This window comes from Monodelphis domestica, chromosome 2 (assembly GCF_027887165.1).
Source record: "Monodelphis domestica isolate mMonDom1 chromosome 2, mMonDom1.pri, whole genome shotgun sequence".
NCBI classification, from domain to species: domain Eukaryota; kingdom Metazoa; phylum Chordata; class Mammalia; order Didelphimorphia; family Didelphidae; genus Monodelphis; species Monodelphis domestica.
This window is the reverse complement of record NC_077228.1, coordinates 480,950,891-480,975,300: the sequence shown is the minus strand read 5'-3', so window position 1 is coordinate 480,975,300 and position 24,410 is coordinate 480,950,891. Positions and strand designations below refer to the sequence as shown.

The 24,410-nt window shown below is 36.9% G+C and overlaps 1 protein-coding gene across 1 annotated transcript; it reads left to right on the top strand.

The window, feature by feature from the left end:
* The first annotated feature begins 329 nt into the window (after positions 1-329).
* LRIF1 (ligand dependent nuclear receptor interacting factor 1) lies at positions 330-22,708 on the top strand. The gene is made up of 4 exons (XM_007485121.3): positions 330-908; positions 13,514-15,017; positions 16,347-16,604; positions 19,490-22,708. Exons 1-4 carry the CDS (start codon positions 841-843, stop codon positions 19,949-19,951), a joined length of 2,292 nt encoding a protein of 763 aa, XP_007485183.1. The 5' UTR covers positions 330-840; the 3' UTR covers positions 19,952-22,708.
* The last annotated feature ends 1,702 nt before the right edge of the window (positions 22,709-24,410 follow it).

Below are 24,410 nucleotides of genomic sequence, written 5' to 3'. Positions count from 1 at the left end.
GGAGGAGAAAGATAGGGATAGGGAGGAGGGAAGTGAAACTGATTTGATGGGAGGAAACCTATTAGAGATCAAGGAATATCAACCCTCGAGAGTATGTCAAAGAGGTACTCAAAAGGAAGGGGCAAAAGTAAAACCGGAAGCGGCTTGTAGAACCGGAACCATTTCTAACTGATACGGCTGCCTTGAAGATTTTCCCTTGCTATTGTCGTATGATCCGGAAGGAAAGGTAGCGGAAGTGATTGGAGATTGGTAAACCGTGAAAGGGCGGAGCTCCAATCAGCAAGTCTCCATCGCAGCCGGATATGACGATTACGGAAGTAGTTGATCAAGCTTCCCTCTGGCTTGTTCCTTCGGTGGGTGGGGTCGAAAGGGCTGGGTTCACTTAGTCACCGTCTTACTTCCCTGCCCTGGAAGTCCAGCCCCTCCCTTCCGGCCATAATCAATCCATCGCCCCCAAGCCGCCCCTACAGTGTGACCCGTAACCGGAGCTGGTGCGCGGAAGCTCCGCCCCGCTACTACCGCAGCCAACTCCGACATCCGGGGCTTACGCCACAGCCCCTCCCACCCGCAGCTTTCTCAGTGCGGCACCCTCTCAGTGCGGCCCTGGGCGGGGTTTCAGACGCCTCACGTCCACTTCCCGGGGGCAGTAACCGAGGTCGCCCTAGGGGGGAGAGGGGAGTCCCTCGCTCCAGGACACAGAAACTGGCATCCCTACCAGGGTTGTGGTGGCTCCTGCCCTTGATCTCGGCCCCCGTGCCGAATCCCCGGGAGCTCGCGCCCATTCTTGTCCATACGCCCCGTCCCCGGGCCCCCACCCTCCGCCCCATCCCTGTCCCTAGAATGTCCAACCTGCCGAGGGTCGTCCTGAAACCCCCCGAGGACGTTTCAGGCAGCGCCGCCCCGCCATGGTAAGTACCTGGCTCCTCGCCTCCCCGCCCTCGGGCCTTAGCCTCGGCCCTTCTGCCGAGCGTCCCGTCCTCCCTGCGCCGCCCCGACGCCTCCCGGCCGCTTCCCCCCCCCGCCCTCGCAGGACCGTCGCCTCCGCGGAGTTCGAAGAGGACGGCCAATATGGCTGATGGCGCTGCGTGGCGGCGCGCGTGCCCGGCACAGGCTTCTCGAAGATCCTGTGGCAGCCACCGTCGGAGCCCGGGCGAGGGCGGGCCTGCCCTGGAAAGCGCTGGCGCTGCGCTGCGCGGCGCAGGGGAGCGCAGCACAGTGCATTGCGGCCCGCGAGGGCTATGGGAGGCAGATGGCGCCGCCCCAGAGGGGAAGAAAGTGAACATTGAGCTCAGTTTTTGCAGTGTTCTGGTAGAAGGACAGCGAAGGACGAAAGTGTCACCAAGCTCTGAAGGGTCCTTGAAGCCGGCTCTGAGGGGTCACGCTAAGGAGGTGGGAGGGCTGATGCTTAATTCCGATGTTGATTGACTGGAGTTTGGAAAACGCGCCCTCCCAGGTCAGGCCCGGGTGGTCTTAGGCTCCCTCAGGATGGACTCCCAAGAATTGGCCACGGTCGAGCTCAAGTTGGCACTGAGGTGACTCAATGGGCAGTGACCACGAAGTGGTGAAAGGAATAGGCTTTTGGGTGCCCGGAAAAAGAAGATGCGAAGAAGAGAAAGCAAATGGTGCTGCCAGAAATTGCACACTCATTGAATGGATAGACCTCCGTTTTGTACGCAGTTGAGATGAGTGATAATCTCAGTTCACATGTGGAAGCCAGCTATAAAAGAGGTTTATGCCTGACTGAGCCAGGATTAGACCCCCGCACCCTTGCCTTCGGACACCAAGTCCATTGTTATTTATTAAGAGTATTTGTGTGAAGAAAAAAATTTTCCCTTAATACTTAGTGTATAAGGTAGGTTGTCACTTGACCTAAAGAAACAACCTGATTGTGAGAGAAGAATTATTAGTGAAGTTTGCTAAAGTTTATATGCTGTATCATAGAAAAGGAGTTGACAGCTATTGAGTGAAGAGGAGGAAAGGACAGTCAGCCCTAAGGGCTTTACAGATATCTCTTTTGTTCTTTATTATAAGCCTGGGAGATAGGTGCAGTTAAGGTCCCTGATTTAGAATTGAGGACCCTGAGGCAGAAAAGTTAAATGACTTGCACCGGGTCATCCAGCTAGCAAGTGTCTAAGGTCACATTTGAACTCTACTTGATTTCTGGCCCAGAACTCATGCCATCTTCACTACCTACCTCCACCAGTTGAGAAAATTATAGAAGAGGCATCACTCCAGAAAGATGGCAAGTGATTCAAATTTAAAAAAAAGTCAAATTACTCAGTCTTGTAATGGTTAGATATTTCATGCCTAATAGAGAATTTGAATGAGAGAATAAACCATGAGCATCTCTTATTTCCCATCAAAGTAAGTCCTATCAAGGATAGACTCACGGAAACAGGAATAACACTGGTAATCCTTTTTCTTAGTCTTAGGCTCTCTTCTCCACTCAAGGATGTTATGGATTAAGGGAAGAGAGCCCTCATCTGGATATTTTAGAAGGTAGCAAGTAGCTCTACATCACCTTATATGATGACCTGGGGAAGATAGCATAATTTTTTTTTAAGTTTTAACAGTTTCAACTGGTAGAGGGTAAGGAAGAGAATTAGCATTTAAATAGTACCTCTTATGGGAGAATTAGATATGTTATTTATATATTTATATGTTATTTATATATTTATATGTTATTTATCTATTTAACAGTTGAGGAAACTGAGGCAAACAAGTTTAAGTGACTTGTCCAGGGTCACAAGTGTCTGAGGCCAGATTTGAAGTTAGATTTTACTCCAGACCCAGTGCTCTGTCCACTTTGTCACCCTGCAGCTGTCTCCAATTATGTGAAAGAGAAGAAATAAGTTCTGGTTTATAACCTGCTTTAGTATTCTCCATAGGGTCTAGATAGTGCTTTTCATATACATATTTCCTGAATGAATGTTTATATATACATATACATTTTAAGGATAATGAGAAAATAGGAAATGAGATATACCAAATAAGTGGCATACTAAAGAGAAAACAAAAAAATTTTTTTTATGGTAAATAGGGACTATTTGTATCCGCCTAAAACATTTAAAAAATAGAATGGTTCCTTTATGCTAATTTTCTTGTATTGCACAATAGATCTTTTAAAATCTACACTTTCTGTTTATGATGTGACAAAGAAAAATAATTTAATTTGTTGCCCCATTTTAAGTGTTTCAGGTTTTATCTTTTTGTTAAATGTATTTAGGACTTGTAAAAAATCTAGCATTTTCCCAAATCAAATCAGGTATTCTTGCATGTATCTATCTGTTTTTGACTGTTCCATTTTATTCTTTTATTTATTCAGTATCTTCATTGCCATGTGGATTTGGGGAGAGTTGTGAGTTGTTTTTATTTATTAGTTTTTCTTTTTTCCAGATGGGTCATGCTAGATTATGATGTTATGAAGCTTAGACTAAGACCTAGACTTTGGGGAGAAGATCTGACATCATCTTGGAGCCATTTGTCTTTTCCTTTCTTTTTTAGTGGTTTTGACGAGTTTTTAACTATTCTATCTTGTAACAGTTAAGATAAGAAAGGAAGATAAATCACATATCTAGATATACTGTATTTTGGATGAAATGAGATGGATGAAATAGAAGTAGGAATATCACTGATTTTTTTTCTTGGTCTTAGGCTCTCTTCCCCACTCAAGGTTATTATGGTTAAGGTAATAGAGCCCTCATCTGGATACTATTAGAGGGTAGTAAGGAGCTCTACATCACTTTATATGATGACCTGGGGAAGGTGGCATAATTGACAGTTTTATGGTTTTGGCTGGTAGAGGGGCATCATATCATAGAGTTCCTTGCTACCCTCTAATCATGCAAAAAACACCAGCCCATCTTGGAATAAATTAAGTGGAGCCTTTTTAAAAAAGTGAGAACTTTTCTTTTAAAAGGGTGAGATATGAGCCATAGGATTCATACTGAATGAATTTCAGCTCCTGGCTGTGTTACTATAAGGCATCGGGTGAGACAAAAGATAATTTGAGAGCAACTAGTCTATATTAAGCAGTAAGTAGAAAAATGTATGTTATCAATGTTAAAAAGACTTCATGTACTTACTACCTGGGCTTCCAGGTCCTCATAAGTAAAATTAGGAGATATTGGAATAAATGGTCTGTCTGTAAGTTGCATTCTTCCTCCATAATTGTGAGGTTTATGTTTATTTGAGGAAGTGTATATTTGATTTAGTTTATCCCATGTCTTGGTATTCTATGCTTTACTTTTCATTTTCAATTTCTTTACCCATTGTCAGGAAATCAAAGTTCTTTTTTTTATTCTAGCCAGTGGATTAAATATTCCCATACTGAATGGCAGAAACTACTTTGCCCCCTCTGCAGGAAACATTGATTTGAGGGAAAATGAACATTGGCTTTTTACAGTGAATGAAACTAAAACCATTCCCAATTAAGAAGAATTGTGCCTTTTAGAAGGCATATTGCATAATATATTTGGAGCTCCAAAAGGCTTACAACTTGGATTTCATCACTCATTTAAAACAAATGCTTGTTAAGAAATTGTTAGCCTCTATACAAATAATAAAATAATTTTAGTTTCTATACTGTGTAGGACTTATGGATAAAAGCAACAGACACTTATATGAGATAGGTGAATAAGACCTTTAAGTCAATATATAAATAAAAAAATGTTTATTTAACAGTCATTAGTAAATATAAATACCCTCAGTGCAGTAAACTTAATAACATAATTCTGCTGGTTCTCCATATAGCTGCTACCATGGAAGTTTTCAGTTGAATTGAAACTATTGACTTCTTTCCCTGTTAGACCTTGAGGCTCACTACAATAGAATTATTAAAATTCACAATCTCTGCCATCAAGGAGTTTAGGTTGGGATCACAAAGGTCACAATGAAATAACTGACTCAAGTTGAGTAACATCCAGCCATTCACGTGATATCTGACATCTTTTTCAATTTAGGAATTCTTTGCGCTTCTTTGAACTGGACAGACATAGTCTTAAGAGGTTTAGAGTTGGGGAGAGCCGATATACCTTGAGATTGTTGGAGATGGCTCCTTATTGCCTTGAAGATATAAAGCAAGTTCTTAAATGAGCGAATCTTTTAGAACCTGAAGGGACTGTGGTCCTTAAGTCTAACCTCATTTTGCATACAAGGAAACTGAGACACAGAGATTTTAAACAACTTGCCCATAGTCACATTACTTTGATTCTATTCTACCTATCTGGGGTTATTTCACATCACTCTATTCTGGCCAATGAAGCCCACTTGCGCCCCAAATTCTATTGCATATCCTACCTCTAAGTCTTTGCATTGGCTTTTCCTCGTGCCTGGAAAGCATTCCTTCCTCATTTCTGCCTCTTAGACTCCTTTTCCTTCAAGTTTTCATCATAGATATCTCCTCTGGGAAGCCTTTCTTGCTCTTTCTATTTACTAATATTCCTTCCCTTTGCAAAATATCTTGTGTTTTCTTATCAGCAAGCTCTTCAAAGGAACTGTTATTTTGTTCTTCTTAGTTGTCAGTATTTGTGGTCTCTCTGCTTCCAAAATATAAAGTGCTAGTGGAAAAGCCATATAGATCTGACTCCTGTTTTATGAAAGAACTGGGGTAAGACGTGGGAATACAAAATGGCATAATATGGATTTTTTGCTCTCAAGGGGTTTACTGTTTAGTTGAAGAGCAAGGATATACACATAAAAGATAGCTAAGATGTTTAAGTTATTTTCAACATAATCCATTTCTCCCATTCACACCCCCTCCACTTTGAGATAACAAGACAAAATGTATTCTGTTACATAGTTAAGCTAAACAAATTCCTCTATTGAAAAAAATTTAAAAAAAATATGTGCCAATCTGCATTTTTAGTCCCTCGCCTATCAGGAGGTGGGTAACTATCATAATCACTCTGGGAATCATAGTTTATTATAGCCTCTTGATTGATTGATACTTCTAAACACTTATTTGCTCTGTGGCATTAGAAGTCATTTAGCCTTTGCTTTAATTTTCTCCCCTGTAAAATGGGGATAATAATAGCACCTATAAATGTTTGTTTCCTTTATTCTTTTCAACAGTATTTGTCTTTGCTATATTGTTGTTATTGTTTAAATTGTTCTCATGATTCAGCTCACTTAATTTTGCATCAGTCTTTCCATGTTTCTCTGAATCTATCCCCATCATCATATCTTAGAAGTGTAAAATGGTCCAATGGATTGCTTTTATTTTTATTTACTTTTTAATTTTTTTTTACCTATTCCAACTTCTTTTTTTATTCATTGGATTACTTTTAATTTGCATTACTTTAATTATTAGTGATTTAGAAAATTTTGTATAGATATTAATAGAATAGCTTGGATTCTTCCTTGAAAACTGCTTTTTCAGTTCCTTTATCAATTGGGGAATGGCTCTTACTTTGAATCAGTTCCTTCTATTTTAGAAATTAAACCTTTATCAAGGAAATTTGCTGCGAAGATCCTTCTTTCCCATTTACCTGCTTCTCTTCTAATTTTAGATTTATTGGTTTTGTTTGTGCAAGAACTTTTTAATTTTATTTATTCCAAATTGTCTTATCCCAGGTTAACTGCTTATTTGGTTAAAAATTCTTCCCTTATCTATAGATCTGACAGGTAATTTCTTCCTTTCTCTAATTTATTTATGATACTAACTTTTGTGTCTTAAGTCATATAGCTATTTGGACCTTATCTTTCATATAGATGGTATAAGATATTGGACTATACCTAATTTTTGGTAGACTACTTTTCCTAATCGTTTCTGTCAAATAGTGAATTCTTTCCTTAATAAGGTGGGATCTTTTGAGTTTATGAATGCTGGACAATTGTGCTTCTGTTTGTCATATGTTCAGTCTGTTACTCAGTTTCTTAGCAGTGCCAAATTTCTTCTTCATAGAATAGATTAATATCTGATTCTGTTAGGAAAAGAGATAAGGTACTGCTATGAGGCTAATTCTAAGAATCACATTCTTGAAGGGTCAGCCAATAAATTCTGTAGGAAGTGAGGGAATTGATCACTGAAGGCTAAGGTGGTCAGAGGGGGAGACAAAGTGGGTTTTTGAAGGAAGGGCAAGTGGAGAGTAGGGGAAACATTCTAGTTTAGCAAAACTAACTATTTGTGGAATAAGTATCACTAGAGCAATTGACTCGTATAGAAGAAGAAGAAGAATGGTTGAGTAGAGAATAGAGAGGTAGCTGGAAAGGGAATTGAGGATCAGATTGTAGAGGGTCTTAAATCATAATCTAAGGATTTTTAAAATTAATTTTTATTTTAAAATATTTTTCCATGTTTACATGATTCATTTTCTTTCTCTCCCCTCCCAGAGCCAACAGTCAATTCCACTGGGTTGTCACTTGCCTATTTCCATATTATTGCCTATTTCCATATTATTCAAATTTGGTATAGAGTATATTAAAGCCTAAACCCCAAATCACATACCCATATATACATGTGATAAGTGATGTAATGTTTTTCTTTTCCATAGTTTTTTCTCTCAATGCAGTTAGCATTCTTTCCCATAAGTCCTTCAGGAGTATCCTGACTTGTTTCATTGCTACTAATAGCAAAGTTCATTATATTGGATTGTTCCACAGCGTTTTACTTTCTGTGTACAATGTTCTCTTTGTTCTGCTCATTTCACTCTCCATCAGTTCATTGAGGTTCTCCCAATTCATACAAAAATCCTCCAGATCATCATTTCTTATAGCACAATAGCATTCCATCACCATCATATGCCACAATTTGTTCAGCCATTCCCGTCAAGGGAAAACCCTTCATTTTCCAATTTTTTGCCACCACAGAGTGTGGCTATGAATTTTTTTTTTTGTACAAGTATTTTTCCTTATTATCTCTTTGTAGTACAAACCAAATAATGGTATTGCTCGATCAAAGGGAATGCATTCTTTTAAAGCCCTTTGCACATAATTCCAAATTGCCTTCCAGAATGGTTGGATCAGTTCACAACTCCACCAGCAATGCATTAGTGTCCTGATTTTGCCACAACCCCTCCAACATTTATTATTTTCCTTTACTGTTTATTGGCCAATCTGCTAGGTGTGAGGTGGTACCTCAGCATTGTTTTGATTTGCATTTCTTTAATTATGAGAGATTTAGAACACTTTTTCATGTGCTTATTGATAGTTTTGATTTCTTTGTTTATCTGAAAATTGTCTATTCATGTCCCTTGACCATTTGTCAATTGTGAAATGGCTTGATTTTTTTGGACAATTAACTTAGCCCCTTATAAATTTGAGAAATTAGACCTTTGTGAGAGGTTTTTTTAAAAAAATTTTCCTCCAAATTTAAACTAAGGATTTTTAATATGTAAACTTATTTGTTGGCCAGTCAGATGGTGAGTTTGAGGGAGAGCCCTAGAGGCTCAGAGACCCATTAAGATTATAGTAGCTTGGGTTTGAGAACTCTTTTTGTAGGATGAGGCAGGTATGGATGCTGTCTACCTTTAGCAGGGCCTTTACAACTTCCTAGTAGTTGTTTTCTTTCTTTTTTTTTTAAGTGAACTGTATGCACTCTGATGGACTCTGATGTTGGTAAAATAACATTTATTAAAGGCCTATTAATCAATAAACATTAAGTCCCTACTCAGTTTCAGGCATTGTGCCTTGTAAGCACTGGCGATACAAAAGAGGCAAAAGACAAGTCCCTGCCCACATGGAACTTATAGTCTAATTGAGAAGTCAACATGCAAACGAATATATACAAAGCATGTTATATAGAAGATAAATAGAAAATAATGAGTGAAAACATAGGAGTTTAAAAGAGATTAGGGAAGGCTTCCAATAGAATGTAGTAGTAACAGCAAAGGAGGGAGGGTTTTCTAGATTTGGGAAGACAGAGAAAATGCCTGGGGCCAAGAGTTGGAATGTCTTGTTCCTGAAGTAGCTTAGGGGTCAGGTTGGGGGTGGGGGTGGTGGGAAACCAGTACTACTAGATCATATTTTTTCCTTCTCCTCTTCCCTCCCCCCTCCCATAGCCAATGAGCAGTTCAACTGGGTTTTACATGTATCATTGATCAAGATCTATTTCTAATTTATTAATATTTGCAATAGAGTGGTCATTTAGAGTCTACATCCCCATTCATGTCCCCATCAAACCATGTGATCAAGGAGGTGTTTTTCTTCTGTGTTTCTTCTCCCACAGTTCTTTCTCTGGGTGTGTATAGCATTTTTTCTCATAAGTCCCTTAGAATTGTCCTGTATCATTTGCATTGCTGCTAGTAGAGAAGTCCATTACAGAACCAATGAGTTCTGATCTACTCAGCTAAAATTTGTCTCTCCAAAGTACTTTTCTCCTAATTCTTTAATCCAGTGGCCTTTTTTCAGTCCTTCTCTCCTGACTTCTTTGCTGCTTTTGAATTCTTGACTACTACTGTCTCCTTCTAGATATTCTTTCCTCTTGGGTTTTTGTGATAACATATTCCTGTTTCTCCTACTAATCTGATTGTTCCTTGTCAAGTTTTCTTTGCTGGGTATTAACTATATTAACTCCCCTTCTTCTATGCCAAAAAAAAAAGTTTCAAAAAATATTTCATATCTCTGACTGAATTGTTCTTCTCTTAACCCTCTGTACTCTCTTACTGGGTGACCTCATCACCTCCCACTCATTTAATAAACATGCCCCAAATCTCAAATTCAGCCCTAATCTCTCTCTTCTGAGTACTAGGCCCATGTCATCCAAGTCTTTTTGAACTAGATGTTCCATAAGTATCTCAAAGTCTACTTGTTCAGAACAGAATTTGTGTTTACTTCTTTTACCTCCTCCCTGGCCCAAACCCATCCCTCTTCTAAATCTCCCTTTTTCCTGAGGGTACTACCATCTTTCTGTTTACTCAAATTTGTAATCTTGTAAATATATTAGATAACTTCACCCAAAAAGCTTAAAAATGTATAAAGGAGATTTTCCTTATAGTATGGTTTGGATGTAGTTAGCTTATGAAGTTCTTTCTTCAAGTTCTGCTCTCTGGAACCAAGTACAAGAAGTCTAATTCTTCTTCCTCATGAAACCCTTCATATATTTGAAGATTGCTTCCTTCGCTTCCATTATAAACCATCCCCAGTACTTTAAACTAGATGTTCAGGTAGCATGACCAGCTTTCTCACTAACCTGTTCATCTCCTTCTGGAAATGCTCCAGCTTGTCTATGCCGTTCCTAAAGTGTGGCACCAGAACTAAACAAAGTTCTACAGATTTGGTCTCATGAAGGATGAGTGCAGTGGGTCTACCACTAACCTTAAGACTAGTCTGATGTGACCTATTCTAATAGTAATGCCAATTCTACTATCACTGTCATTGTCATCATCATAATTTTCTTCTTTCTCCCTCTTTTTCTGGAGGATTATTGTTAGTAGACTGATAAATGAGAATACCATTGATACAATATGTCTAGATTCCAGTAACATTTTTGATAAAAGTAATTTAGAAAGGGTGGAGAGATGTGAAAGCTATGAGTTGGGTAGATTTGATCTTGGTTGAATGCCTGGACCCAGAGACAAATGAAGGTTTGGGTTTTGGTGGTTTCTCAGGTCCCTGCTAGTGCTTAAAACTATGATCTTCATTGTCATCTTCATCTTCATATCATCTTCATATGATCAATATTCATTGACTTGAATGCAAGGAACATATAATAGAGCTAGCATTTTTAATGAGAAGAGCTACCATCCAAGAACATCTTGAAGAGCTGGAAAAATGATGATAAATTTAATGCAGTGAAATTTGAATGCACATAAATGCAAAGTTTGTATGCTTGAGTTTAAAGCTGCCATTTTAATATTTTTCAAGACTCCAGGAAAATATTAGCCCTCATTAGGCATACTCCATCACTCATCAACTACCAAATACAAATTACTTAAATGGAAGTTTGGAATTCCTGGCCTCACCTTACAATCAGAGAAAAAGAGCAGAGGTAGTGATGAGGTGGAGTCTCAAGGCTAATAAAATCTTGCAGGTTTGGTGAGGTTTGACCTTCCTGGGGCATGGTGGAGAGTTAGTCAAGAAAGTTCCAAAGTAGTATGAGCAGGTGAGTAATGAGGAGATGCATGAACTGAACTCTTCTTAACTGGAGATTCTAAATGGAGAAATGTGGAGGGAACATAGTTTCAAAATATACAACAGTCCATGCAAAGGTATAAAGTTGGAATAAGGAAAGTTGAATGCAGGCAAAAGCAAGTAGGCCAGCTAAGTTAAATTGTAAGGTAACGTGTGTGAAAGGGGAAAATGTGAAGTAAGCCTGGAAAAACATAAAATGAGGGGATTGCACTTCATGGCCTTTTAGGTCCTTCTAATGTTCAAATGTATGATCTTGTGATCTTGTGAGTTGATGTCTTCAGTGATTTAGATGCAATTGGTAAGCTATTATGTTTCTGACAGCTCTGAATTATAGAAAGTTTTCCTGACATCTAGCCCAGATTTGCTTCTTTGCACATTTCAACCATGCTCCCTGTTTAGGTTAAACAGAATAAGTCTAGTCTGTTCCTCCACATGACAGACTTTCAAATATTTGAAGACATCATTTGAAGGAAGCTTTTGTGTATCTCTGACTAAATATATCTAGCTTTCAAACTAATCCTTGTGTCAGAGTCAAGGCCCTTCTAAGCCAAGCATACACCAGCTTGTCAATGTTATCTTTAAACCCTGACACCCAGAACTGAGCATAATAACCCTGATAAGGTCTGACTAAAACTGAGCACATTTGGATTATTAATTCCCTATTCCTAAAAGTTGTGCACTTTTCTTAATGCAACCCAGAATTACATTAGCTTTTTTAGCTACTATGTCATATTGCTGATTCATTGAGCTTAGAGTTTTTTTAATTAAAAAGTTGAATGAGACAAATCAAGTTGTCCTTTTGAGATCGATTATAATTTTTAAAAAATTCTTACCTTCTGTCTTAGAATCAATATTAAGTATTGATCAATATTAAGTATTGGTTTCAGAGCAGAAGAGTAGTATAGGCCAGGCATTTAGGGTTGTTACCTGCCCAGGGTCATATAGCCAGGATTTGAAACCAAGACCTTATCCACTGAGCCACCCACCTGTCCCCAGATACATTATAATTTCAAATATTTTTTTTTCTTTTCAGTATTCATTTGTCATTGCCTTTTAATAGTCTTTCTTTGGGCTCAGCTATGTCTAATAGCTTATTTGCAGGCTACTTTGAAAAATACCTTTTAATAATATCTAAGTGACTGACCCTTTTTATCTTATAACTGCATGTGAGTATTCGAACTTAAAACAGTTGCAGTACTAGGTTTTTTACAGACAACACAAGATGGCAGCATTTCAACATGAGAAATGTTATTTTCCTCCTAACAATGAAAGTTTTCCTAGGTTTTAAAATTTTGTATTTAATAAGAGTTTTACCAAGTTGGAAAATCATGGGGGAAATTACATTTTTACAGAATGTTCCATTTCATGTATTTCTGTTTGCCTGAGGGAATAGGCTTGTTCTGCTTGGTATCAGAGGGTAAAAGAAATGGCTATAAGTTGCAAAGAGACAAATTTAGATTTGATGTCAGGAAAAGCTAACAATTAGAGCTAACCAAAAGTGGAATGATCTGTTTTGATAGGTGGAGAGTTTCTCTTTCCAGAGGTCTTCAAGTATAGAAATAATGATGTAGATAGAGGCTCTTTTGTATATGGTTTACATTCAGTGACTTCTGTGGTCTCCAACTTTTCAAAGTCTTTGAAACTCAATAAGGATGGGTATTATTATAGATTGGCAGATAGGTGGATGGGTAGACATAATGAAAAAAGAAATAACAATTAAGTACATTTTATTTCTTTGAAACACCTAGTTAAAATCATTTGGATTTGGGGTGAGAGAGTATAGGTGGGGAAGGTGCTAAACTGTGAGAGCTTTGAGACTATTGGTACTCAAGACAAAATAGCTGTCCTAGCATTTGTAGTCTGTAGTTACTAAGGACCACACAAAAATAAGATATAATCCTTGAATCAAAAAGGAGATGAGGGATGATGAGTCAATTCCAGTGGAAAGGAGAGAAAGCAAAGAAATCATCTGATTCACAGTTCTTTTTATATAGGAAGCATTTAATAATAAATGTTTGTTGAATAAATAATAAAGAAGCAGTGAGAAAAGATCACATAGGTGATAAAGTCAGTTTTGGAGAAATAAGAGGAAAAGAGAATATGGAGAAATAGATTGCTCTCCAGGAACCAATGTTGAGTACAGATGTTTCTCTTAAACAATAGAATTTCATTCTTTTTATCAGATCACATACAAGTTCTGACAAACTGATTAGATCAGTTGATTATTGTTTCTAGTTGAAGATTAAAAATTGTGTTTTGTAATTGGTCAGATTTCTTTTTGGCTTTACAAGCTTGAGAGCTAAAAATCACAGGGCTAAGTGAAGAAATCATTGCTTTTAGAAATCACATTTGCAAATGATTATGGTTTAAAAAAATAGAAACACATATTTTGTAGTGTCTTTTAGTCGTTTATATGTTGTGTTTTTGTTTTTGTTTTTTTAAGTATTGCAGGCTGCATGTACCAAGTAGTTCAGACGACTGGCCTGGATGGAAAAAATCTTCTGAAATTGCTTCCAATTCCCAATTCCTCTGGAAATCTTATGCCACTAGTTCAATCTTCAGTCACATCTGATACTTCAAATGGGAATATATCAAATCCAGTTCATGTTACTATTCAGACTCAACTTGCTAGCTCTCCTGCAAATGCATCCATTCAATTTCCTGTTTTTCAGACAACCAATTCTGGAAATTATATCCTTTCAAGAGCAGTTGATAAATCTGAAAATGTTAGAGTAGCTTCTGTGGGGAAAGAAAGTTTGACTTCTTCATGTTCAACAGTTCAGAATAATGCTATGAAAGTTGAAAGACTGGCCTTGCAAAAAATTGCCGTTTCTCCTGCAACTCCTCAAAGTGATACAACATACATGTTAGTAAATACTAAGAACCTGCCAGTGACTGTAAAGTCTCCTGTATTACCTTATGGGCACCATTTACAGATTCCAGCTAATGCTGAAGTAAAATCTGTACCAGCATCATCTTTGCCACCTCCAATTCAGCAGAAGATACTTGCAGCTGCAGCTACAAATACCTCAGGAACAACAGAAGCTTCAAAAGTACCAACTGTTATTTATGTGTCTCCAGTAAATACAGTAAAATCTGTAGTTTCTAAGACCTATAAAAATATTTGTCCCAAGCCTCCAAATCCTACAGAACCTGCAAAGTCCATGGTTCTAAACACTTCACAAACATCAGTAAAAAATCCTGGTACAGATGTATCTAATAATGAAGGCCAGCAATCTCGAGATGCACCAATGAAATGGGTTGTACGAGAAAATCCACAGTCTACCCCATGTCTTGTTCCTGTCAAGTCTTCAAACAACATGGCTTCAAAGATCTTAAAAACATTGATGGATATGAAGAATGTTGAAACTGGTTCTCTGAATATGTCATCATTATGTTCAAGCACTTCAAGTGGGACTCAAGCAAAAATTACTCCCATTAAAGATAATGCTTTGGTTATGTTTAATGGGAAAGTCTATCTCTTGGCTAAGAAGGGGTCAGAAGTTTTGCCATCACAAACTGATCAACAGAATTCTGCTGCTCCTGATGCTTCACCAAGAAAAGACACATCACAGATATCTAATTCCAGTTCAATCACTAATGAGGTTGTAAATATTGTCTTGGCAAAAAATAAGACTGCCCCCCAGAAGGAGACAAAGTTACTTTCGGATACACAACTTGCTTCTGAACCTGCTCCAAATCTAGAGAAAAATAATAAAGTGGAGTGTGCTTCTCTTTCTGCCCTGAACCCACAGCATGCTAAGCAGCCCATTAGCCATGTAGAGCAGTGTAATACTGTGCCCATAAAACTAAACTTACCAGATGTGATCAGTCCTGTACAGAATGCCATAAAAGAGACGAGTATCAACCACACGAAAGAGGCAGGTTCTGCTGATGATCCAACCATTACATCCCAACACTGTGTTCCCACACATCAAGAACCAAAGGTAATTCTCCCATGCCAAGTCTGATATCTCTGCATGCATGTTGAAAAATTTTTTTCCTCTTTAGGGCAATGATTATCATCCATGTTGCCTTTTTCTCCCTCTACAGAAACACTGGATGAAGTACTGATTTTGAAATTTATGAAATTGTATTTTGTAGTAATCACTGGGGTTGAAGTATGCAAATAACCTGAGGGAACTGGGAGAGGAGAGTATAATTGACAAGTCCATGCAGAACCTTGCAGTGGAATCACTTTTACCAAGTCCTAAAAGTACAGGCACTTTGGTCTGGAAGAACTTAGAACTGACATTGCCTATTCAAAGCATAATTAGGTATTTTACATTTTAACCATAACTCTTTGGTTTTGATATTATAAATGGTCATCATTATACCTTTAGAATTGCTTTTATCTTAGATTTTGTTTTTTAAGAAAAGGCTATTCTGTTGATTTCTTGAAGGAGGCAGATAACTTCTTTTTTCTCATTCTTCAGTACTCACTAGTTCTTAAAACTCATTGGTTGGTTCTGTGGATAGATATTCAGAAATATGGTATTTAAGTGGCCCTCTAGAATTGCATTTTCTTTTTGAAGGCAAATCCCCTACCTTTTCCTATTATTTTCTCAGAATACCCTCCCCTGTCATCTAAGTTCAGTACTCATGAACACACAATCATTCATATACTTAACAATTTCAGTACTTTCTTTTGATTTCCTATGTTTTTCTTCTGTCATAGAAGTTGTTGAATGGCCAGGGAAGTAGACAACAAAGATTGCTACTTGCTAGACTGGTTAAACAGGTCAGCTTTTCTAGAATTTCCAGACAGTGACAAATTATTATTTTTTAACTATTGTCATTCATTTACTTTTTAATTTCATCTAGTAGTAGTAGTAGTAGTAGTAGTAGTAGTAGTAGTAGTAGTAGTAGTAGTAGCAGCAGTAGTAGTAGCAGCAGTAGTAGTAGCAGTAGCAGCAGTAGTAGCAGTAGCAGCAGCAGCAGCAACAGCAGCAGCAGCAGCAGCAGTAGCAGCAACAACAGTAACAGTAGTGGTAGTAATTACCTGTTACTCTTGGTGTGGAATTGAGTCAGACTAGTAAAAATATAATTAAATGAGAAATTGCAGGGGAGCTTTCAAGTTTCATACTGTGGAATTCAGTTTTCAGAATGTGGGTGGTAGTGCAAGGATTTCCTGTACCTAGCCTAGCCATTTAGGATTTTAAAGCATGCTGTTCTCTTTTATGTAAGATGAGGTAATCACTTAATTGCAGGTCTTTTGAAGCAGCTCAACTAATTTACAGCACTGTTTATATGTTGTATTCTCTCTCTGATTTTAGAACCAGGGTGAGATGGCACTTGTTTTGGAGACACATTTTCAAAGCAGAAGTCAAAAGGAATCATGTCGGAGGGAGTATGCTGAATTAAGAAAGAAATTTGGTATCACAAAAGATTTGAAAGTGAACCTTACCCGAATTCTTGCATTTGACTCCACAACAAGTTTATATTCCCCTAGCAGTTTGACAAACAGTGTTTCTTCTAAAGAGTCAGAGATTATTGTGGATCTAACAACTGGGAACGATGAAGAGAGCCAGGAGGTAAAAGAATTTTAAAATGCCTTTCACAGGTTTCAAATAAGAACACAGATTTATTCTTTAATATTTTTAAAGAGTTTTAGCTTTTAGGAGAAAATAATCAGGAAGTTCTTGCCTATATTTTTAGATATTTGTTACTAAAAATAGACACATATATCCCAGATTAACTTTTTAGAAAAATATAGTACACGTAGGCTTTTAATGTATGTGATAATGTTCTTAGTGCTCTTTCTTTTTTTATTCATAAAGTAAAAAGGAGCTCCCAGAAGTTACTTAGGCCATTCCCCTGTTTCCAGGCTGAACTATATCTAAAATTGTTTGTATAAATAGATGTTCATCTTAAACTTAAATTTTTTTTAGATTTTCAAAACATTCCTTTTATTTTTATTTTTAAATTTTATTTAATTAATTAATTTAGAATATTTTTCCATGATTCATATTCTTCCCTTTCCTCTGCCCTCCCCTCTCCCGTAGTCAATGAGCAATTCAACTGGGTTTTATCAATTTAATATATAACAAGTTTTCTGGTTGATAAGGAAAATTTTTAGAATCATAGCTATTTAAAAGTAAAATGGACTACTTTAAGAAGTATATAAATATCAGTTACTCTTTACCAATGACATGAAATTAGAAAGGATAATTAATAAATTGAATGAGAGGTTCTAAAAAATGTCTTGCGTTGTATTACAGAGCTAGATTTTTAGTTTTTATTTAATTTTTTGACAGAATTTTCTTTCTATCCTGTCTTCTCCCCACCTCCATCTCATTCTCTCCTTGAAACATGGAGAAAGGAAAAAACTCTTGTAATAAATAAAAATAGTTAAGCAGAGCAAATTCCTGAATTTGTCATGTCCCAAAAATATCTTTCTCATTCTGCATCCTGAATCCGTCACTTCTGGGTCAGAGGTGAACAGCCTGCTTCATGATTGGTCCTCTGGAATTGTGGTTAGTCAGAGTTGTTTTGTTTTCACCATGTTATTGTTGTATAAATTACTCTCCTGATTTACTCTGTTCACTGCATCAGTTCATGCAAATATGAGCCAGAGTTCTTAAGGTAACACTTAACAGTTAAATGTTGGATACACTTGGATTAAAGGAATAACTTCCATAAGTACAAGTTGGGGGAAGAAGCAGCTAGACAGTGGTTCACTGACAACACTTTTGAGGCTTTACTGGGCAGTAAACTGAATAAATCAACAGTGTAAAATGATAATATAAAAGGAAAATGTGATCCTCAATTATAACCATAGGTGACATGGTTTTCAGAACAAGAAAGATAATAGTTTAACCAGACTGGCCCAGTACATATAAAGAAGTGTGTACAGTTCTGGGTGCCCCATTCTAGGAAGTAAATTGACCAACCAGAGCACATTCATTATCAGAGGGTGAGGAGACTAGAAATCATAGCAGACAAAGATTAGATGAAGGAACTCAGCTTTGAAAAAAAAAACTAATAGGGGAATGATATTTGAAGTGTTTGAAGGGCTTTTATGGAATGTGAATTAAACTTCTTTTGATTGACTTCTGAAGGTGGAACTAAGCAGGTATTAGAAGTACTAGAGAGACAGATTTTGATTTATTAAGGAAAAGTTTACAGTCATAGCTATCTAAAAGTATAATAGGCTGTTTTAGGAGGTAGTGGGTGCCTAAGCACTGTCAATTTTCAAGGAGATCCTGGAAGGTTCATGTTGTAGAAGATTTCTTTTTTTAAAATTTTATTTTAAAAAATATTTTTCCATGTTTACATGATTCCATTTTCTTTCCTTTCCCTATTCCCCACCCCCCACCCCCCCAGAGCCAATAAGCAATTCCACTGGGTTGTACAAATGTTATTACTTGATACCCATTCCACATTATTCATTTTTACCATAGAGCCAAAACTCCAAATCATATATCTGTATAAATAAGTGATGTCATAAGTTTTTCTTTTGTGTTTCTAATCCCATAGCTTTTTCTATGTGGATATCATTCCTTCTCATAAATCCTTCTGGAATGACCTGAATTATTGTATTTCTACTTAGTAGTAATGTAAAGATTTTCTTGATCCCCTCAAACTCTTGGGTTTCTATCCATTGATTTCTTCACATATAAAGAACATCTATCAGATAAAATCAGAGGACATAATCAGAAAATGAAATGATCTGACCTTGGCATTAGAGACCTGTTATTAACATTTGAAAGGAGATGTATAAGGTCTAAGGTTTTACTTATTCTACTCTTTCTGGGAGTAGAATATCCCAGAGTAAGTCCAACTTGTAATGGACCAACTTGAGTGCCAGGGGAGGAAGGGAAATGATCACTTTAACTTGTGATACTTCACTGCTCATTGAGGAATGAGATAATCATTCATGTTTTTATTTTATTCTCCTCTCTCTGCCTTCATGCTATTTTCATCCAAAGAAGAGGAGGAAATTAAGTAGATTAATATTCTTTACAGACACCATTAATTTGTTTTAGCATGAACAGTTGAATTTAACTAATTATTCTCTAAGAATCAACAGAGTATAGCTTATCTAGTATGTTACTGTACATTAAAATGGATAATAGTTTTCCCTGTTCCTCATGAAATAAGTGAACAGGAAAAGGAAAGAGAAAATCATTGGGAATGCCCTCCTCCCTATACTAAAGGATGATACAAGTGAGACTAAAAAGATGAGTTTAGGATAGACCAGCAAAATTCAGGTCATTTTAACAAGCACTGACAAAGTGCCTCCTATGTTAAGTGCTGTTAGTTTTACAGAAACAAAAAAGAAATAATCACTTTGGTTGGGGGGGAGACAACAACATATATCCATTTGATTATTGTAAAATGTTTCACTTTACTTGAAAGCTGTGTTACACTGTTGGCATGACATAAATAATAGCTTTTTTTTTCTTTTGGGATCCAGCTTATATTACAACAGGACTTGGATAAGAAAAGAAAAGCAAAAACTGTGATTATGGAGGACAATACCAAGAAGAAGAAATCTGGGAATGATGGGAGCACATCTGGGCTCATAGGAACTGATAGCACCAGTCCTCAAATTCTTAACAGTATTTCACCTGACTCAGCTTTATCACTACATAGTAGTAACCTCATTGGTTACACCAAGTTTAGTGAAGAGAATTCTTCTGAGCTAGAACTACCTAATCAAGATGGTCTTGACAGAAGTACAGATAGTCCGGCATCTGCTTCTTTTGAACAAGACCCTCCAGACAGTCAGGACTGTTATATTGATGATAGTTTCCCTACAACATTGCCAGAATTGGATGAAACTATAAGAGATGAAAAAATAAAAAGACTTAAGCAACTATTGAAAGAAAGAGAAGCAGCTCTTGAAGAAATTCGTAAAAAGATGCAACAAAGTTAAAAATGTAGTTGTTGACTTGAAAGGATCTTAATGAAGTGTTTATTTCCCCCTTCCCCTTGTGGTTTTGTATAAATTATTTAAATGTACAGGTAATGTGAAAGTCTTTTTGAATCTAAAACATTGTTTTTGTCACTGGATTATTGAATGTGTTTAAAGGAGATAAAAGAGACTGAAGTAGAACTGTTCGTTCCAAGTTGTTCTAACTTGGAATATCTACATTTTGTCTTAGATGTGATTTTTGTAATGGAAAATTTGATACTTTTATATCATTTTCATTTGAACTTTCCAAGTCTAAGCTTGTACAGTTGTCATGTTGTGTCTTTTGGATATTAACTTTCCAATAGTTAATTTTGATAAGACTCCCCAAATCCTATAATCTGAGCTCTACCACAGAATTCTCTAGATAACTTTGGGAAGGTTGCATAATGATTTATGTGGTCTCCTTATCTGTAAAATGAAGATAATGATACCTGTTCTCCTACCTCACTCATATATTGAGGATTGGATGATACATATATTTTTTTACTCCATGGAAGAAAGGTATTACAACCTCAATATTTAAGTGTTACAGATTTTTTCTTAAAGATGAGGAACTTATATTTTGTAGCTTTTACCAGATTGCTTAGTGTAATCCAAAACATTTTTGAACCTGGCATTAGAATATATTGTATCCTTGAAGTGGGAATTTCCATTATGACTGAGCTAATGTTTCTTTCTTTTTTTTTTTTCAAAATACACCTTTTACCTGGAGTGGAATATAAAGCATAGCTTGATTACTGCACAGTCATTGCTTTGGATTATAATAAACTTAACTATGAAGTGCATTTTTTTAATTACAAGAAAAATATTTTATAGTTGCTGCTGAAGTAGCCATTAATTTTAGAGGAGCTTCAAGCATTAGGAGGTGGGAAACACTGGAAGTTGTCATTTTTCACATGACTACCTTTAGATCCCTAGGAGGAAGTATTGGTCTTAGAATCATAAAAAAGGCAGGAACTAATATATACCATAAGTCACAGGAGAAGATTTTAGTGGTGCTCTTAAATGAGACATTAGAATAGCACCTTTTAGAAGCACTCTTTGCAGTTGTATGACGGCCAGAATCGACTAAGAATAGTAGTAGAGTTAGGGGTTGAACCTATCTCTACTCCTTCTATATTGTTTCTCCTTTCTATATCAGTGAAATCTATAAAAAGTATAATTTGAAGCACTGATGAAAAAGGGTACCAATAACTAATAAGGGCTTAAGAAGTTATAATGAGGGATTTGGAAAGGGAGAGAACCCAGCAAAAGAAACTAAGGTGTAGTAGAAAGAATGCTGAGCTCTTGTCAGGAGATCTGGGTTAAATCCTACCTCAATTACTTACCATTGCTATGTAACCACAGATAAGTCTCAGATGTCGTTTTCTTCTTTAAGATGGTGATTATACTTGCATTGCTTACCGCAAGGTTGGGAGAAAAGTGCTGTGTAAACTTTTAAGTACTATGTAAATATGAAATATTATTATCATCTTATAATTAGTTTTTGTAGAAGAAGATGAGAGCCTGGACATTTTAACATATAATGAGGCCAGTTCTTTCATTTTCGCTGTGCAGAGTCAATAAGTACCATCTCTGCTCCCTCTGTATCATTCTAGTAATATAGTTTTAGCTCCTTCTCCAGCCCTTGTTAACTTTCCAAAACCTCAAGGGGGGGAGGGGACAGCAAAAATTGGCAATAACAACAATCTCAGTCTGAGGGGTCATAAATCTCTCTTGAAACTCTGTGTAAGTTTGACTTTGGAATAGAGGATATGAAGAGAGCAGAGATGTGCCTCCTTTGTTCATTCAGTGAATGTGCTTTTCCCCTGAATGGGGGAGGGAGGAATCAAGCAAACCAATATTGGATTAGGTCTAATTCTGGTGGGATAACAACTGGATTGCTGGCATTAGTGGATCTGCCACAGCAACAATCAGTAAGGCCCACTCATGTCCATCAGTAACTAGCAGATGAGTGTACTGTTCTTGCACTTTCATTTCAGTTAACTTCATCCTTAGAGCCAGGGTTTTATAACCTGATGCCTATACATTTTAGGGGCCCTATGAATTTAAGATAGCAAATATATATGTATTGTCAATGTAATTAATTTCTATTGTAATTTTTTGTATCTTACTTGATTGTTTTAAAACATTATTCTGAGGACCAGATTGAGAAAAGGGTCTACAATACCAAAAAAAAAAAAAGATTAAGAACCCCAGCCTTAGAAGTAGTTGGAATATGGAAATGGTTCTTTAAAAAAATACCTAGTGGTTCTATGACCTTTTATATTCACAAGTTCCCTCCCAATAAGTGTAGATTACTACTCACATTCTTGCCCATCCTGTGCGGTTTTTGTGTTTGCCTCAGGTGGCTCTCTAGTATTTTGAAAAACTTTGATTTCTCTTGACATTTGGAAGGTACCAGTGGAACTCTCTGGTAGTCTACCTGTAATCCCTTGCTCTTAACTCTATGACCAGCTCAATTCCTCCTCCTAGCATACAATTCCTCAGTCATAATTTTTTCCTGTTCTTTGGAATTTTTCTATCTAGTAATAAGTGATTTTTGTCATGGCAACAGATAAAACAAGCTTTTTTAAAAAACCTGATAAATTGTGTTTAATGCCCTTTTGTTATTACCTTGCCAGGTTTATTGAACACCATTTTAATATGTTGCGCCTGTAATAAACAAAAACAAACCAGCAGGTCAAAAATAAATTATAACAGAAGTATATTCATTAATTTGATGATTTGGGGTGTAATTTGTATAATTCATAGATTTTATTTAGTCAGAACATTATTTGTCAGGGTTCTTGGTCTCAAATTTCATGTTTGTTACCTATTATTTAAATATTTGTTTCTCTTCACATACTTGTTAATTCATTTGCTGTTCTTATTTACACATATGTAAAGGAGATGGGAGGGAACTGTTTAACAGGACTTGAGGAAGCTACAAGATCCAAAATGTGCAGCAGGTTTGAGATTCCTGCCTTAAATAATGTTGTGAAATGAGTTTTTATTAATGATGTATATTCAGAAAGATAAAAAAGTGACGAGAGCAGGTAATATTGGAGAACCCTGGATTTTACGATGTAAAATAACATTTTCCCTTCCTTTCACAGCTTATAGGATTATCTATAAAATAGAACTCAATTATATAATTATTCATTTGTGAGGAAGTCAGGCAATCAGTAGCACCACTGGAGTGCTTATTGTCTGAACTAGGAAAACGAGTACTTCTCCATTTACAAAGATGGTACTACTGTTAGAACATACTCAGATCTGTTTTTGTTTTTTTTTTTGTTTGTCTTTGAATGCTCACCTTCCGTTTTAGAACCAATACTAAATATCAATTAAAAGACACAAGAGCCAGTAAGGGCTAGGAAATAGAGTTTAAATGACTTGCCCAGGGTCACACAGCTAAGAAGTATCTGGGGTTAGATTTGAACCCAGGTCCTCCTGAATCCAGACCTACCCCTGGATATGTTTTTGCAGTTGTGGTAATATAAACCAACTATCTTCATGTTGATCTGATTACTTAAGACCAAAGACGCATTTGGAAAATGGCATACAGGAAGTATGTTGCAATCTGTGCCATACAAAGGAAGCATGGGATTTGCATTGTTGAAATATTGGTGCCTAGTTGAAAACTGTCTATCATTCTTGTTGCATTTAATCAGAACCAGAATGGTTGGCCTATTGTGAGTCTATGCCCTGTGGTTTGCCAGTGTACCAGGAAACACCAAGTAATAAACATAATGTCCTTTTCTTGGAAGCCTTGCCCATCTTCATGGTTTATTTGGCCTTGTTTTACTATTTTCCTTAAGAGATCCCATCTGTCTTATTTCTAGGGAATTTAGAATTTCATGTGTATTATAGGTATCCATCTCACTGCAGGGAAATTTTGTAATAACAGGAATTATTAGGGGAAATTTGGGGTACCCTTTGGAACAAGAACCAGGAGGAAATTTTCCTAAACCTTTAAAGGGATCACTTATAGAATGGAGATCCCTTCCCACAGTGAGAAACTTTGTGTAGAAAGGTATATTAGGAATTTATCCAGACCCTAGTTGGTCTTATGCATTGAGAGAATTATGGAAGAGTTTTTGTGCAGGTCAGTTGGTCCCTTACCAGAGGGTGAGGGAGGAAGATTATCCCCTGAGGTCTCTAATCCTTGTGTAGAGAGAGCCCCATTTGCTTTGGGAACATGATTGGAGCCGGGATTTTCTGAGATGAACAGTTTAATCTTCTTTAGGAATTTCTCCAGGATTGAACCCATTTCTATAACTCTAGATCCCAAGTCTTTCAAGGGAGAACTCCACAAGGCCTTGGGAACCTCTCTGGGGTTCAAATTTCCTTCTAAGATACCTTTTGGTTTTGTGTAGAAGGCCATTCAAGAATAGAAACAGATAAATTGAGTACCAAGAAAGCAGCAATGTTTGGT

Excerpts from the sequence above, each read along its gene's own strand:
- LRIF1 (XM_007485121.3), top strand. The coding sequence starts at position 841 with ATGTCCAACCTGCCGAGGGTCGTCCTGAAACCCCCCGAGGACGTTTCA. Across the intron at positions 909-13,513 it reads GGCAGCGCCGCCCCGCCATG|TATTGCAGGCTGCATGTACC; the intron begins GTAAGTACCTGG and ends TGTTTTTTTAAG. Across the intron at positions 16,605-19,489 it reads ACGATGAAGAGAGCCAGGAG|CTTATATTACAACAGGACTT; the intron begins GTAAAAGAATTT and ends TTTGGGATCCAG.